Raw genomic sequence first — 17923 nt, forward strand, 5'->3', positions numbered from 1 at the left:
GCCCTGCTGTTTTCAAAGAAGTTTGACAGTGCCGGCAAATTGCAGGCCTCATGTCATAGCTGTAAATTTTGGATGGGGCCATCGAAGCAGCTTGCGCCCCACCAGCGCCTGTGCCGGCTTTGATTGTTCATTATGAAAGTGAGAACATAAGGCAAGCATGAGAGAATATAGAACAGGCTCGTGCTGCAAATCCCAGCACGACACTTGCACTGTCTTCCCCAAAGGTTTTCCAGCTTTCCAAGAAAGAAAGAACGAGAGAAAGGAAGAAAGAGCAGGGGGGTTGGAGGGAACGTTGATGTGTTTCATTTGGTGCTTTGTGAAAGGGGAGCTGGCAATCACAGGGCTCTAAGAAGTATCCCTTTCTACCAATTCTCTCTGGCTGGTCCTTTCAGCAAACTGCCAGCACAACGTTTTCCAAGATGCCCATTAGCGAGTGTCTTTCTCCGCTAACAGCTTCCCGCACGAGTAACTGCAAAGTTCAATTTGCTGAAATTATGACGGCATCACTGATAAGAACCGTATTATAAGGCGCTCGCATGTGGAAAGCATTAACTTTTGACTTTGAACTTTTAAAATATGCATTGATTAGAATGGAACAGCTGAAAGCCTTGCAGGATTAGAGATAATAAGGCATACATACACACACACACACACACACACACACACACACACACACACACAGACCGAGAGAGAGAGAGAGAGAGAGAGAGAGAGAGAGAGAGACCAAACCCTGCCTTAAAAAGAACTATCATCTAAATTATATTCAGATGATATCAGTTAGTGAATCTGTTCTCCTGTTGTATTAAAAAAAATGTATTAGGGAATCTTTTCTTCTGTTTCCTAAACAAGAAAAGAAAATTAAATTGGGACTATTTTATTTATCTGTTTATTATTTATTTTAGCATCCCATACGAATCCAGGACAGTTAGTAACAGGCCAAAGTTGTGCCAAAAAAAGGTGAAGTCATGCCAAAGTCATTTTCAGTCTGCCACCTTGAATGAAAATTACACTTGGTGTCCAAACATTGACAGAGACTCCCCCACTCCCACCTTGGGAACCATTGGGCCAAATGGGGTGACAATATTTTGGGAGGTGGTCACCACACCTGTGCCAAACAATGGGTAGAGTCACACCCAAGTCATGTAGAGCATGAGACTCTTAATCTCAAGGTCATAAGTTTGAGCCCCACATTGGGCAAAAGATTCCTACATTGCAGAGGGTTGGACTAGATGACCCTCATGGTCCCTTCCAACTCTACAATTCTATGTTTTGGTCCACCACCTTGATTAAAAATGGCAGCCAGCATCCAAACATTGAGGAAGACTGTTGCTCCCATGCCACATCTGATGGTGATATCTCAAGAGGCATCTATAGAGAACAAATGGACAGACTACTTTTTGAAATATATAGTAGATGGTGTTAATTATGTAGAGAAACAAATAGAAGTCTATTGTCTGGATGGGATCTTACATACATGCACAAAGGATAAAAACTTAATTTATTGTAAGGAAGGGGAAATAATCATTGCTGCAGGGACCTATAATGAACAAGTCATGGCATTATCTCACCAGCAAAGCTCCGGGATTGTCACTTACTCATGTTAGCAATAGCTGACAAAAGTGACAGCTGCATCCAGGTGATATTACCCATGTAATTTCTCACAGCCAAGTGCTCCTTGACAACTGTCATTTAACCTACTATTATCCATTACAGCTACACTGTTTGGATGGACAAGGGAGTCGGATGCTTTTTAATGTCTCCTGTAATTCATCCCCTCTATTGTACAGATTTACAAATCTTTCATAACAAATGTTCTTCTGAGAAGTGAAATAAATTGGACTTTTGACATTTGCAAACCAAATGCAAATGTTCTTCTCCCTTAATGGACTTTGAAAATGGCCCACTTTGATGTTTACCAGGGAAGTACAGTGAGTCACCAAATTCAAACTGGCTCTAAATGATTTGTAATCTATCCTGTAGATTATATACACCCAGCAAAATGAACAGGGTAGCTGAACAACTCCGTTCTGGAGGAAATGTAGCTAATGCCTACACAAATTACAATCCTAACCCAAGATTTTGGGATACCCATGTGATCTTGGCCTTGCCATAAGGCCTTTAAATCTCGGGATGGGATGAGGAAAGAGTATGTGGCTGCCGCACATCTGCAGTGAAGTTTTTGTCTAAGGATCTTGCATCCTCTGCTGACAAGATGGTCAAATGTGATGCTGTTTTATATTGTCAGGCCATTGGTCCATCTAGTTCAGTATTGTCCGCACTGACCGGCAGAGTCCCCCACAAAAGTCTCCTCTAGCCGTACCTGGAGATGCCAAGAACTTTTGCATGCAAAGCAGATGTTCTACATCAGGGGTCAGCAAACTTTTTCAGCAGGGGGGCGGTTCACTGTCCCTCAGACATTTTGGGGGCCAGACTATATTGGGGGGGAGGGGATGAATGTTTGGTTTACTGTACTGGATTAGCCAGTACCTCCTCACCAGCAAAACCACTGTTTTTTACTTACTCTTACTAAAAACCATTGACAAAAGTGGAGAAGCAATCAAGAAACTATTGCACTAAGTTAATGGCCCCTCTAAACATCGTCTTTGTCATGTGTTCATGATGATTTGTGCTCATTATTATATCAAGGTGGTTATACATCATCCTGCTTTCAATACTGTTAGCTTCTGTAGATATTTCAGGGAGGACAAACCACTTGCTTCTAATCAGTGCATGTCCCTTAGCTTTCTACTCAAATCCGGCAACTTTGACTGCTGAAAATGGTCCACTAAAGCCCCCCTACGGCATTACAGACCAGGCGCAATGTTCGCCAACATAGTGGATGCAATAATAGTGCATTAGTGGTGGGTTTATGGGGGACCATCCACATATTCCATTTTATTCTGTGACGCTTCCCCAATGCTATTGCATTATTGCCAACTGGAGAGGTCTTCTTGCACAATGAAAGTGGGACAAAACAATAAACTGGAAAAAAAGGTTTTAAGAAATTCGGCAGGATGTTACAAGGCATGAGGTGGTTGTTAGCATTTCACTCCTCCGTTGCTGAATGTGTGATTTTTACATCACATGTCAGTGATTACTTTATAGGCTTGGAAAGTGTGAGAACGGAAATTAGTCTTATCTCTCTTCCGCTGTCCTGTACTTTTGTACTTTTCTTTTTCTCTCTCTCTCTTGGAGAAGAAGTGAGAGGACGCCATGATTGCTTTATCCTGTATACAGTGGTACCTCGGGTTACAGACGCTTCAGGTTACAGAAGCTTCAGGTTACAGACTCCGCTAACCCAGAAATAGTACCTTAAGTTAAGAACTTTGCTTCAGGATGAGAACAGAAATCGCGTGGCAGCGGCATGGCGGCAGTGGGAAGCCCCATCAGCTAAAGTGGTACCTCAGGTTAAGAACAGTTTCAGGTTAAGAACGGACCTCTGGAACGAATTGTGAGTAAAGATGGTGCCCAGTACACTTCTGCTGCGCCACTGGCCATCCGTGCCGATCGAAAACTTCCCTTAGCTCTCTTAGCATAGTCCTAGCAGAGTTCAGCAGCGGGAGAAACTGTTGCCGTGTGTGGATAATAAATCAGACTGAATGCAGGCTTCTCTCTTATCTCCAACAGTCTTTTAATGCGTAGAAAAACATCATAACACAACCCGGCGAGAGAGCGCACATCCTTTCGTCTCTCAGCCAAAACCGAAAGAGAACTCACACACAAAGAAAGATTCCTGTATGTGAACATAACCACGCCTCAGAATGTAAGACGTCACACAGACCTGTTTAACCCTGTAAATTCTGATTCTCCTCACACGAATTAAGTTCTTAACCCGAGGTACCACTGTATATTGCTTAATAAATCACTTAGAATGCACATACTCACGTTCCACTATCGTTTCTGCTATACTCTGCTGAGTGAGCATGCACATGTCTTTTGATATGTGTCGCTGGTGCGCACCAGGACTGATTTGTGAACGTCCTGGGCTGTGCTTCATCAGGAAGACACCCAGAGAGGTCTGTCTCATTCTGGGGGCTACGTGTGCCCCCAGGCGTGTTCTAACAGTGATTGTGTTTCAAAAGAACCTGGGAACACCCTGAAACATTTGCAGGCACAAATAAAATATCAGCAACATCTGGAAGGCCAAAATTCCCCACACCTGGTGTAAAGTCTTTGTTACTGTAAACGTTTTTTATATAACTCATAAATATAACAAAAGATAGTTTCAAACAGAAGCTTGTCAGGAAAAATTTTGATGGCTTTAGCACCTCACTAACAAAGCCTTACATTGCTACTGCCCAGCAAAAAGGAATGCAGGTCAGGTAACAGGGAATCATACAGTGTGATGTGGGAGCTATAGAATGGGGAAACCTTTGGCCCTTCAGATATTCCTGGACTCGAACTCCCATCAGCCCCTGCCAGCATGGCCCATGGGCAGGGAGTTGGAGTCCAACAACATCTGGGGCTTCCAGAAGCTTTATACCACAAGATCCCCTCCTTCTTTGCTCAGGATGTTGATCCTGGTTTACTCTCAGAGCTAAACAAGCAGATACCCAAGTTGTAGACTTGTAGACCTCAGGCACTATGGCCAAATGTACTGACACATGACTTGTATTTTTGTGTCAGAATGGTTCCGCAAAAGGGTTGTGTGGCAAGTCGAGCAGCTTCTTCATATGACTCTGAGTACATTTTATTGCCTCCTCTTCTTGTTCACAAAGCCACGGTGTGAAATGCCTCATATCAACGTCTCATGGATTAAATTCAGTCACCGTTCTCTGACAGTCAGTGAAGGACTGGGCTATGATGTCTAGCTGTGTCACTCTACAGTGCCCTGATTGTATCTTCCTGCAGTGAATCAGGGCTGTGTAAACATCATACATGTAAAGCACATGACTCTCCCCAAGGACTGCAGTTTGCTACAGGTGCTGGGAACTGTAGCTCTGTGAGAGGAAAACGATAGTTCTGAAGATTCTTTGGGTGAGGCTATGTGCTCTATGGTGTGTACACAGCCCTTGAGGTGTTAGGGGAGGGGTAGTACATGGGGAACATGTCATGCTCCTCCTGGGGTAGTTTGTCCACCTTTGGTCTCCACCCTGCATTCAGCTCTCACCTGTGGTTCCAAGAAGCTGTCAGTATGTGATAGTGGCCACACTCTAGGCACTGCTTTGATTGCCCAGTGGAACCAGGTAGGAGAAGCTGATGGGTCTCAAACCCCTGGTGAGTTAGGGACTTACCCTGGATATGAAGACAGGCTCTGGCAGATTGAGCAGACAAGACCAATAGTGGGTCCAATGGTCAAGAAGGCGGTTTCTACTCATGCTGTAGAGGGAAGTAAAGGGCAGATGGGGCTCATCAACCTGGTAACCCATCTAAGAGAAGGAAGACTCCAATCCTAAACCTCTCCTGCCTTTCAGGTTATCTTTGGGAGAAGAAAAGCATAAAGAATAAACCCTGCACAAATCTGGAGTGGAGTCCCTAAGACAGTTGGATGGCATCTTGTATGCCTCCTTCCAGCAACTCCTGCAGCCAAGCTGGTGCCAAATGTATTGCTCTGCTTTCCTTTGGACCACATCAGTTAGGTCAAGAGGGGAGTCTTGTCATCTGGGCAGCTCAGGACCTCCATGCACACTGCCTGGGTCATTTGACTTCACCTCTCTCAAGACAGACAGATGCCAGCCAACCAACACAGCCCTATCTTTGTCTTAAATAGTGCTTTCTCCCTTAAGAATATTGGTTTTTTGAGTTCAATTTCCTCGAGTTTCCTTTCCATTAATTTAAGTTCTCTCTCTCTTGGCAACTTCTCAGCAGGGTGGAAGCCTGTATCTGCTTCCTGGGGAGTAAACCCCTTTGAACTCAATGGGATGCACTTCTGAATAGACATGGGATAGGGTTGCACTCTAAATTTAGCCACAGGCTCATAAATTGGATTAATTAATGAATCCTTCTCACATCCGCAGATATAAAAGTCAAAATTTACAACTAAGGTTATCTAGTGTCTCACACAAGCCTTGAGTTTTTTGCTGCTAATTTCTGATTCTTGGCAATAGACATTCATTTGCAAATGTTAAGTCACACTTTTCACAAGTTTGCAAAAAACAAATGGCAAAAACCATATGAAACATTAACAGAAAAACTACCATCAACACAGTGCAGCCAGCCAAATGTCAGCACTTTTTAAGATCAATTGACTTGAACAAGATCTTAACTTGGAACTTAAAAATTCATTGGACTGTGTTCATGACTTTAAAACAAACAAACAAACCTATTCAGATGACATTATAAAAAGCAAAATTAAAAATCTCTTTGAAAATTAGAAAATTAGAAAATTATTGATGGTCTTAATGCAGCGTTGTAATTCCTCCTGGAGTTTTATTTAGAGCACTGTTTCCATCATGCTTTTATTGCATCACATGAGGGGTCAACATCTACTCTTCTGTCACCTATGGCAAAATTAGAGAGAATGTTTGATTTTTTTAAAATTTATTTTTTACTAAATCTATAGCTCACCCTTCCTCCCAAAGGAGCCCAGAGTGACAAACCACAAAAGATAAAACATCTAAAAAACATACGGACACAGACTGGGAAAGATCTCAGCTTCAATGGCTTGTTGAAAGAGGAAGGTATTTACTAGGTGCCAACAGGACAACAGAGATTATGCTTGCCTACTATTCAAGGGAGGGAATTGAGAGAGTCAATGCCACATCACAAAATGCCGGATTCTTGCATGTGCTGAATGGACGTCCAGATAAGATGGTATCTGCAGGAGGCCCTTACCTGCAATGCCCAGTGATCAACTGGTTATATAAGGGGTGAGATGATCTTTCAGGTAACCTGGTCCTCAGCTGCAAAGTTAACCAAGCAAATTCTCTGTGCTGAAAGATTCCAGCACTTGCAAATCCCAGCAGATACAAAAGGTGATTACTTCCTTCTAAAGATCCATTCTTTTTTCCTTTTAGTTTATTTTTATTAGTTCTCAAATTATTATAGGACCACGAAAACAGATGAACAATAATGAAAATTTCATAATATATCCAACTAAAGGCTTGGCATTTGAAACCTAAACATATTAAATGATAACACCCAATCTTAGATCATGACATCTGTATTTCTCTAGATGGCACGGGGAGAAATACCTATAAATCTGAAACTAAATTATATGATGCAAAATCTGTCTTCACCCCTCCCTGGAAGGATCACATTTCAGCAGCATAAACTGCCTTTTGGTTTCTCAATACCACTTGGTGACAGGCACAAGCCGAAATCTCAGGAGCTTACTATTTATTTCATGGGACTTAAACCACATGAGGCCACCGGGAGGGAAAACTGATGTTTGCAAATGGCTTGCTTATAGATCATGAAATATTTGCTGCTAAGTGAGAGATAGCCTGATGTCCTGGGTCTCCTGGCAGTCTCAACCATTCGCTCTCCACTGTGGGACCACTTAAAGAAATTTAACAGAAGGGCAGCTAGGGCTAAGTGTCTTCTGTGATGACAAATTACTAATACACGGTTACTGGCATTTACCAGCAGCAGAGTAACAATGTGATTCTTGTTAAATCCCATATAATTATGTTTTTAATGCAGGAAATGCCTAGTGATTATTTTCCACTTTAACGTTTCCAATTCTTTATCAATTGAATGTGGAGTTACATACACTAAAGAGACAACTAGTGCCACTTTTTATATTTCATTCTTAGCTTTTGACACACACAGGGCACTTTTTTTTCCAACCAGAGCTCACCGGAACTCATTTCTGGCACCTCTCAGGTGGGCACCATTGGCATTCTAACAGAATAAGGGGAGACATTCATGGTGAGTGCTGGCACCTCTTTTTCTAGGAAAAAAAAGCACTGCACACACACAAACCATTAAGAGTCATGCATCTACCATACCCTCTTGTCTGTCACCCAACTCTCTTTTGGGTATAAACTCCAAGTAAATTAAAAACAACAACAACTCAGCAACAGTGTATAAACTTTCCCCCTTTTCCCTTTGTGCCCACCTTTGATAAAATGGGTGTCCCACGTGACTGCACTGTGCCGGCAACAAAGTGGGAGTGGGCCCTAGCCCACAAAAGCTGCACGCGGCAGTAACATGTATTAGCTTTGAAGATACCATAAGACAGGTATGGGGAACCTTTTGCATCCTGGGGACTGCTTTCCCTCAAGGACAGCCTTCCTGGGGCCACATGGAAGGAGCCAGAGGCAAAAGGTGGGTGTAACAAGGGATGTGACTCTTACCTATGTATAACAGTCTACGTTATGGCCATGCAAAAGTCAAAGGTTGCTACACATACACACCCCTGCACACACATCTCTTCATCCTTTTTCCAAGCAAGCAAGCAAGAGCCTTGGTCACATTTCAATGGCATCTTCCAGCCAGGCAAAGGCATGTGAGGTGGTCTGGAGTGGGGCTGTGGAGGGGTGTGGCATGGGGAGAGCTCTAAAGGACACAGAGAGGACCAGAGAGCTGCATTTGACCCCTGGGCCCAAGTTTCAAGCTAGTGGGTGAGCTGCCATAGGACAAGGGTGGAAGACTTGAGGCCCTCCAATTGTTGTTGGTCTCCAGCTCCCATCAGCCCCAGCCAGTATGGCCAATGGTGAGGGATGATGGCTCCAGCAACATCTGGAAGGCAGCAGGGTCACGATCCTTGCCATAGGAGGCCCCAAGAGCTGAGTCGCTGTAGTAATGACTGATGATAGAGTGAGGCATTGCCTCTAGCTATTCGCGGTTGGAGCTAAGACCCCACTCTGTAGCTTGTCCTTGTGGTTGCTTTGATTTTCCTTTCCCTGTTCATCAATAAGCAGCCTCTTGTTTTGGGCCTGCAAAGTGAGTAACTTATACTAAATAAGAACGTGGCAGTCTTACTGAGATGTTGGGAATAAAGCAGGGAAAGTGTTAGGAATTACTGAAGGCAGGGTGTGTGCGAGGTGGGAATTAGACCCAGGAACTTGATAATTCCTGCAAGGAGAGTTAATATTTCACTTGGGAGTCAGACACCCACATGTTCAGGAGTGGCTCTTTAAAATGATCAACTACTCAGTGCTTTAAAATGGGTGATGATCCCTTGGCTGTTTGTTGTATTTTATCGAGAGTTTTCTTGTAAGCCACTTAAAAGCTTGCACTCAAGCAGAACATAAAATGTTGTTAAATACAAGAGAGACTTACAAGGCCAGCTGATTTTCCAAATTATCACATTTTCACACCCCTTAACGGAATAGTGGAGAATACCCAAACAACCTAGTTGCCACTTGTGCACATATAATTCCATATACACTAATACAATGTGCTCCCCTGGACTACATTTAGTATTTTTGTTGGAACACATGCTGCTACCAGTTGGTGTTATACGCACAAATGACTATTATTGAATAGCTTGCCTAGTGGAGACTGCAGTTATTATGTAATACCATAGCAGAATGGATTCATCACTGAGGAAGGAAGCTGACACAGGACAGTCCAAGCACCCTATTAATACTGTCTGAAACCACCACACACACACACACACACACCCCACAAAATGATTTTTTATTACATCTATTTTTCACCACTACCATTTTATCCTCACAATAACCCTGTAAGGTAGGTTAGGCTGAGAGAAAGTGACTGGCTCAAGGTCACCCAGTGAGCTGAGTGGGGATCTGGACCCGTGTCTCCCAAGATCCTAGTCCAACCATCTACAAGCTCTCATTGTGGGATGACATCTATGCTGCCATACTTCGTGAATAACAACGTGGGTTTCTCTCTGATCTGACCAAGAGCTCCTGGTCTTACCTTTGTGGCATGAAAAGGATCTGTATTGCACAGAAGGTCATGTCATGTTTTTTGGCGATACTGCTTCTTCAGCTGCTGTTTCCTCCTGGTTTATGCCCTTTTCCTCCCAATCCAGTTTCATAATTAAACTCCGTGGTGGGATGGGGACTACCCAACCTGTGCAGATGGTGGGGGTGGGGTGGGTGGGCAGGAGTGTCAAGGCAGATATGGCTCTGCTATCTTTATTCCCAGGTTCTTTTGCAACACAAATTGCTACATATACTGTCGGATGTCAGAACCACTCGGCCCTGAGCTTCTGAGTTTGCATGACAAGGAATGGCAGGATTCACTATTTCTCATTATAAACCAGTTTGTAACTTGTAACAATGCAATGAATATTAATGGTGTTTTTTGCTGACGATCTAACTTGAATGCCAAGCAGCTTTGCCTGGATTTCTGAGCAGGTGTTGCATTTGACTTAGAGTCAAGCAATTAGGTTGGAGTCTTGGGGGGAAGGACGTTACGGAGAACATAGGGGAGAGACTTGCCACAACCCCAGAAAGCACAGCTGCCTGTATGAGCCCAGCAGCCCGTTGTTTCAGGGCTCTGCTCCAGGCTTCATCTAGTAAGAAACTTAGGCTGACTGTATGATGCAAAGCAGAGACTCCTTGGTGGTTGCCCCAGTCCTCTGGAACACCCTTTCTCCAAAGGTATTTTTCTCCCTCTCTCATAATGCTAGAACTGTGCTGAATGTTGGATGGTGCACAAAAGAAAGAAGAATTCCATTGTGTGTGTTTTTTAAAAAAAATAATAATATTCATTAACATTTTAAAGACTGCAAAAGGAAGACAAAGAATTAAACACAACAAAACAATACAATACAAAAAACAAAAACACCACACAACACCAACCCCCAAACATTAAATTAACAAAACCAAACAAACACAATTTAAAACACATCTAATAAGTTCAGTATCTTAACTTTCATTTACTTGTTTCAACGACCTCCTCACACCTCCCTTTTTGTATTCCACTTTAATTAACTGTTTCAGCAATTCCTTTCCATCTTCCTCTGTTTTCTGTCCTGTAATTTATCTTAACATATTCTAACCTTATTTTTCCCTTTATTATATAATTGTCTTAACATATTTTAACCTTTTTTTCCCTTTAATACTCTAATAATCTATTTGTACTTAATTCCTTGTAACATTTCTACTAAAGCCATATAGCTCCTTTCCAACATTTTTCTAACACTCATTAATTTTACAATATTTTTATAAATAGTCTTTAATCTTCTTCCATTTATAAATAGTCTTTAATCTTCTTCCACCGACTCTTCTCCCTGGTCCCGGATTCTGCTAGTCATATCCGCCAATTCCCTATAGTCCATCAACCTGGTGATCTTCTGTCCAATGCTCTTAACTCTTTTCCAAGTCCCTTCTGCGAGTCTTCTTCATATTTATGCATGAACTTTACTTTGTCTTCCACTTATCTTATTTTCATTTTCCTTCCTTTGAGGCTAAAGAGTAGATCTCGGGGAAACTCCCACCTAAAGATGATTTTATTCCTTCTCGACAGGGCAACCAAATCTCCATAGTTAAATCTAAGATCCGAAAGGTATTTCAGGACGTCTTTCAAAATTTCCACTCTTAACTGTTGTTCTTCTAAGTTCCTCTGGTATTTCCAACAGTCTCTTATTTTGTTCTTCTCTTTTTTCCCTCCTCTTCCAAGTCCGAGAGCCCTCACAGTTTTAATCTCTTCTTGACCCAAGTCCCGGTCCCAAAAGTCATCAAATTCCTGTGTAAGGAAATCTATCAAACTTTCCTTCTCCAGTTCAGGTAGGGCTCTGATCCTCGAAATCTGAATTTCTTTAAATTCAATCATAGCAGGCATCAACTTATGGTCATCAAATTGCATCTGTAAGGCTGGGACTCTCTCTCTCTCCAGTTGTGTTACTTTAGGTTCAACGGCAATAACTTTCTCCCTAGCCTTCTCCACAGTTTGCCATGTCAAAGTAGATTCCTGTGTCAGTTTCTGAAGAGTTTCTATATTGGTATTCACTTTTTGTCCCAAATTGTCAATTTTGGGAGTTACCACATCCACCTTTTTGTGAAGCTGTTCCAGTGAGTCACTTATCTTACATAGTACAACCACTAAGGCCTCTTCTGTCAACATTCTTAACCGATTCAAGGTCCCCAGAATCTCACAGGTTTTTATCTTGCAGCTGGAAATTCCCCCAGCTCAACTCTTGTGACAGTTTCAAAAGCTTCCTCTAGAGGGAAACAGTTCCTCTAGAGGGAAACAGTTTCTATTTGTATTAGTCCTTTTAAACTCAATTCAAACAATAAAGTTAGTTTCAATTTTCTGTTACTTTTACTCCTTTTTAAACGCAGACGGAGACCATGGAAACAATGTATTCCTCTTATTTAACTAACTGTCAGTGAACGTTCTGATCACAGTCAGTCCTGTTGGCAGCCCGTTTCCAGGATCGGAGCGGTGGTATATTAACTCTGTTCACTCTCTCCCGCAGGTATACTCAGTCCAAAACTTTCCCCCCTCTTCTCCTGCCACCAAGGGGGGTTTAGTATTTTTTACTGATGGAAATTTAGTCCTTTACAATAGGCTTTCCGAGACTTCAGCTTGCATCCTCATTGCTTCAATCTATTTACAAAAGGGGAAGGTGGACTTCCTGTTTTAGACCTCCCCGTTTCAGCACCAAATTAAGACGTTTAAAAATCCAATTCTCCGCTCTACTCACAGGTAGTTGCTTTAAGATCAAATTTTCCACAGGAAAAAGTCAGCGCTCTCCAGCAACAGCTATGCGGCTTCGCTCCGTGGAAGAAGCAGTCAATTCGAAGCACCGCACCGCTCACCCCACGTCGCTCTGGATCCCCGAAAGCGGGTTTCCCCGCGAGTAGGGGAGGCACAAAAGGTGCCAGCCAAATCCCACGTTCACAGGCTTCACCCGCCTGTGATTTCTAGTGGGTCTCCGCCTTCGCCGTGGCGGCCAGACCCGGATTCCTACGAAGCAAATTCCTCCCGATCAGAGGAATTCCGCCATTACCGGAGGCGCTAACCCGGAAGTCCAGAAGAATTCCATTGTGGAATTCGCTCCTACAAGAAGGATGGATTGCTTTAAAAGCTTTTTAGACAAATTAACGGTGGCATAGGCTAACAATGGGTACTAGCTATGATGGTTACACTCTACCTCCACATATCTGTTGATATGCATTGGTCTTTGGATAGCTGGAGGAAAATCATGCTGGGCTTCAATAGTAATAATTGTTTTATTGTTTGTTGGTTTTGATAGAAGAGTCTAATGACGGAAAATTTGGTAAGGCAGTGTATAAGTGTTTAAAATAACTGGAGAAGCTGGAGTTCAGTAGTGTAGAGCTATGCTACAATAAAATAGCCCTTGAGCAATTGTATACTAATAATATAATAATAATTTATTATAACCCACCCATCTGGCTGGGTTTCCCCAGCCACTCTGAGCAGCTCCCAACAGAATATTAAAAACACAGTAAAACATCAAACACTAAAAACTTCCCCAAACAGGGCTGCCTTCAGATTTCGTCTAAAAGTCAGATAGTTGTTTATTTCCTTGATGTCTGATGGGACGGCGTTCCACAGGGCAGGCACCACTGATGAAAAGGCCCTCTGCCTCTTAGCAAGTTAGTCAGCTGTACTTTGGTCTGTTGGTCGCCATCCATCCTCTAACCGCCTCCAGGCACTCGCACAGGACATTCACCACCTTCACTGGTTCTGATTTAAAAGAGAGGTAGAGCTGAGTGTCATCTGCATACTGATGAACACCCAGCCCAAACCCCCTGATGATCTCTGCCAGCGGCTTCATATAGATATTAAAAAGCATGGGGGAGAGGACAGAACCCTGAGGCACCCCACAAGTGAGGGCCCAGGGGTCTGAACACACATCCCTCAACACCACTTTCTGGACACAGCCCAGGAGAAAGGAGCAGAACCACTGTATAACAGTGCCCCCAGCTCCCAGCCCCTCTAGATGGTCCAGAAGGATGTTATGGTCAATGGTATCAAAGGCCGCTGAGAGATCCAGCAGAACTAGGAAACAGCTCTCACCTTTGTCCCTAGCCTGCTGGAGATCATCAACCAGCGCAACCAAGGCAGTTTCAGTCATGTGTGTGAAGAAATATTCAGCTTTCCACATGCCTAGTGCCAAGAGGTGGCCTCATCTCCATGTGGTTAGAGGGCAAAATCTGAGGTGGGACCATGTAGGAAGCAGTTGGCTGTTTTCTACCCTTGGGGTGGGGGAAGGAATGCAGCTCCATATTCACGCAGGCCTGCCTGTGCTCCACTGCCTTTGGACGGGGGCAGCAAAAACTAGCTTTTGATCCTATTTCTCTTTCTTTCTCTTTGTTCCCAGGGTGAGTTGCTTAGTCCGTGTCGGTGCGACGGGTCAGTGAAATGTACACATCAACCTTGTCTGATCAAATGGATCAGTGAGAGGGGATGCTGGAGCTGCGAGCTGTGTTATTACAAGTATCACGTCATTGCCATAAGCACAAAGAACCCCCTGCAGGTAAAGGTACTAGAGATTATTTCAAAGTCCTTTCTTCCATTGTTTTGCCTTTTTTTAATGCTTTCCTCTCATCCATTGTGTGTGTGTGTGTGTGTGTGTGTGTGTGTGTGGCGTTTTTCATCTATCATACCTTGCACAGTGAATGGCAGAATTACTCTTTCCCATTTTTTTTATTATTTTGAAAGCTCTGAAAAGATGTTTATGAATGTTTAGTAATATAATCAGATTTTTTAAAACACACACACAACAACAACAACTCATCTTTTTATTTGTTCAGCCTTGGTCACCAAACCAAAAAAGTCTCCTATTATGGCCAGAAGATTCTCAGAATCAAGCTAAGACGAGGCTTCAGTAACATCCGCACAGCCCACAGGCAGAATTATAATGTCAGCTGCCTTTTCTCCATCTCCAGGATCTATCTTCCTTTTTCATTTTCAGCTGGCACAGTTTGCACAGCCTTTTCTTAAATACTGCCAGCGGCTCGCTTGAGAGATGGCACTGGATGTATGTTTCACTTACTGTCACAATGCATTATGGGTTTCCTGGGCTTGCCATTCTTGTGCTATTCTTATTTTGATGTAGAGCAACATTCGCTGCTTGAGCCAAGCAGGTGGCGTCCAGCCGTCCGCTGGGTCAGAAGCTCTTTTGCCAGCACAAGGGCACCTGTTGAATTCCACTCAATGTTCCTAAGAGGCCATCATCCCTCTAAGTCCCAAAACATGTCGGTTCATTATTAGAGCCCTTTAGCACTGCTTAGGCATCGCTCTTACACAATTAGCTGAAACAGGAATTAAAATGGAAACTGCACACAGGCATTTAAAAGAGTCCTTTTGTAAAGAAGCCAGCCCTGGACCCATTGCACTGGAAAAATTACTGACCAGTCACAGGTACCCCCTCCTTGGGGAAGCTTGGGGCAACTACAAGCATTCTTGGATGATGCAGGTTATTTAGATCCGTTCCAATCTGGGTTCAGGCTTGCTTACCTCACTGCAAGAAGTGAGGGGAACCAGGCAGAGGGCACCCGCCCTGTGGAACGGCCTCCCATCAGATGTCAAGGAAATAAACACTATCCAGCTTTTAGAAGACATCTGAAGGCAACCCTGTATAGGTGTCAGGGACTAGACTGGGGAGGAATGGTGGAAACCAACACCCCACCTCCTGCAATTCCCACAGAAGTGTGAGACAGTATGAGTGCACACTATGCACAATTCAGGGACACGTGGAAACAAAATGACTGGATTGTGGGCAAAGCAGCTTTTCTTCCCTGGGTGTAAGACTTCAAGCACTCTGATTTAAAATTAATATGTGCTTTAAAAGGAGGGGGAGGAGTATCTCGCTCCTATCATTAAAAAACCAGATCAGGTTTCTCCTGATTTGAATACAGCATAGCTTCAGAAATAAAGACCAGATACAAATTAACCACAATGGCAGTCAGTACCCAACATTGTCAAATGAGCTGGCAGGGAAGAAAATGAAGATGAAATGGTTCCCTTTTATGAGTTCATTTCTTTACTGCGTTCTCAAAACAATATCAGTGCAGCCTACCGGTGCAACCGAATATTTGTTTTATGCTAGACTCTGACATTAAAAAACAAATAGAATATGCTATGTATTCTGGTCACGTCCACTTAGGTTAAAACATGTGTGTGTGTGTGTGTGTGTGTGTTAGTATACTGCACCCACATAGATATTGCAATACCGTTCATGAATCTGAGAGGCACAGTTTCGTTCATGTCACAACAAAAGTGATGTGCCGCAGTTGGAGTGCTGGACTAAGGTGTCGGAGACGTGGGTTCAAATGCCCATTAGGCTCAGCAGGTGACCTTGGGCCAGTCACTTCCTCTCAGTTTAACCTCCTTCATGGGGTTGTTGTGAGGAGAAAATGGGGGAGAGGAAGAACCACGTATGCCACCTTGAGGTCCTTGGCGGAAATATTATAATAATATTCCAAGTATTTGAACAAATTACTAAAATCTTACCTGCATCCTCCATGGCTGGAGTTTTTTCAGGCTTGGTATGTGTTTAATTTCACACCAATCAGCTGGCAGGTAGCTCACTGAAAACCATCATTCAAGTGGAGCTGTGTGTCTCTTGCACTGGCCTATTCAATTTATAACAAATAGTCCTATTCAGGCATTCAGAAGAATGTGTGAGGGCTTAAACTGGTAAGGGAGAAGAGGCCTGTGTGCACCACTGCTGACTCTCTTTGGTTGACTACTCAGAAGGTCTGAAGGGGACTTCTAAATGCTTTGGGCTGAATGTCTTTACAAGCCTCCTCCTCCTCACCTTATCAAGGAGTGTCACATGTCTGAAGGAGTGCATTTGGCCCAAAAGAAAAGCTCCCTTCAGACCTTCTGGGAAAGTCAAGGGTGGTGGTGGTGCTGGAGTGGGTGTGCCCATAGCGCATGGGGACACTGAGGGCTGGGCTGGCCTGTGTGCCCCTGCTTCCTCCGCTCCCCAGTTTAAGCCACACTGTTTCTTTTGAGCAGGGGTAGTAGTCATGTGATGCAGAGAACCTGTGGTTTGACTGGGAAAATTAGAACCCCCATTACACAATCAAATGTAGTCGGAAACACTGGGCAGAAGAGCACAATTAATTATTGTTTTATGCCACCCTCCCTCCAAAGAATTCAGGGCAGTGTATGTTGGGACAGTCTTCCATTGCATCCTCACAGTATCCCTGTGAGGTAGGTTTAGGCTGGGAAAGTGGAGACTGGCCCAATATCACCTAGTAGGATTTGTGGCTGAGGAGGGTTTGAGGATTCCTCCGCAGTTGAAGTCCAGCTCTCTGAGCCACTCTGTGCTACGTTATGCTCTCCTGAAAGGGATGCATCTTTGAGAGCATGTTATACCAAGGAAAGGAGCTGCTTCTCATTGTTTCCTGGGAACGTGTCATGGCACTGATTTTGATCTATAACTCCATTACTGGCTTGAGCTGAATATGCCTCAGAGGGTACCCCACAGCTAAGTCCCAACACAATCTCTGAGATCAAAGAAGAGCGGCCTCTTTTTCTTTTCTATTAATAGTTTTTATTGTGCTTTTTAATCAGCTTTACAACAACATATGCAGGTGCCACGCCGCAAGTCCAATTTTGTAGAACGGTCCAAGTCCCTCTTCACTTTCTGCCCCCTGACCCCTCCAGTTCCCTTTGTGGCTCTGTATCCGGAGTGCTCCAGAACCAATCAGCATAATAAACAGTTCTAACTATTAGCTTTAAAGAAAAAGGGAGAAAGGGAAGGATCAAGAATAGCAGAAACAGAGAAAGGAAGAAAGCAGTAAAATAAAGGGTTTCTTATTGACTTCCCATATCCCACTATGGGAAATGGTCTCACTTGGCTATAATCACGTGAGGCAGGAGACCCTCCTTGATGTTATGCAGCCACGCATGGGAAGGGGGGTATGTCTGCCACAGGGCAAGCTGCCAAAAGCATGTAGGCATGACTGGCCTGTGTCACACTGCAGAATAAGGTCCTGCCAGAGGACAGTTCTCTGTTTCTTAGTCCTTTGTTTGAGGGCTGCCTGGTCCAACCCTGCTTCCACTGCAACAGTACTGGGCAGTTCAAAAGAGCCCTTGTAGATTCCGTGTTGGGTTTTGCTTTTTTAAAATCTGT

At 43.6% G+C, this 17923-nt stretch overlaps 1 protein-coding gene across 2 annotated transcripts in view; it reads left to right on the forward strand.

Annotated features, from left to right (window-relative positions):
* MARCHF4 (membrane associated ring-CH-type finger 4) overlaps positions 1-17923 on the forward strand; it is a 110813-nt gene that overhangs the window by 75360 nt on the left and 17530 nt on the right. Inside the window, exon 2 of one of the 2 annotated variants that reach the window (XM_079969128.1) lies at positions 14156-14317. In XM_079969128.1, coding sequence (XP_079825254.1) covers positions 14156-14317 — 162 coding nt within the window. The remainder of the gene's footprint in view (positions 1-14155; positions 14318-17923) is intronic. The other variant, XM_079969129.1, reaches the window with a different exon arrangement.

This window comes from Podarcis cretensis, assembly GCF_951804945.1.
Source record: "Podarcis cretensis genome assembly, chromosome: 1".
Lineage (NCBI taxonomy): Eukaryota > Metazoa > Chordata > Lepidosauria > Squamata > Lacertidae > Podarcis > Podarcis cretensis.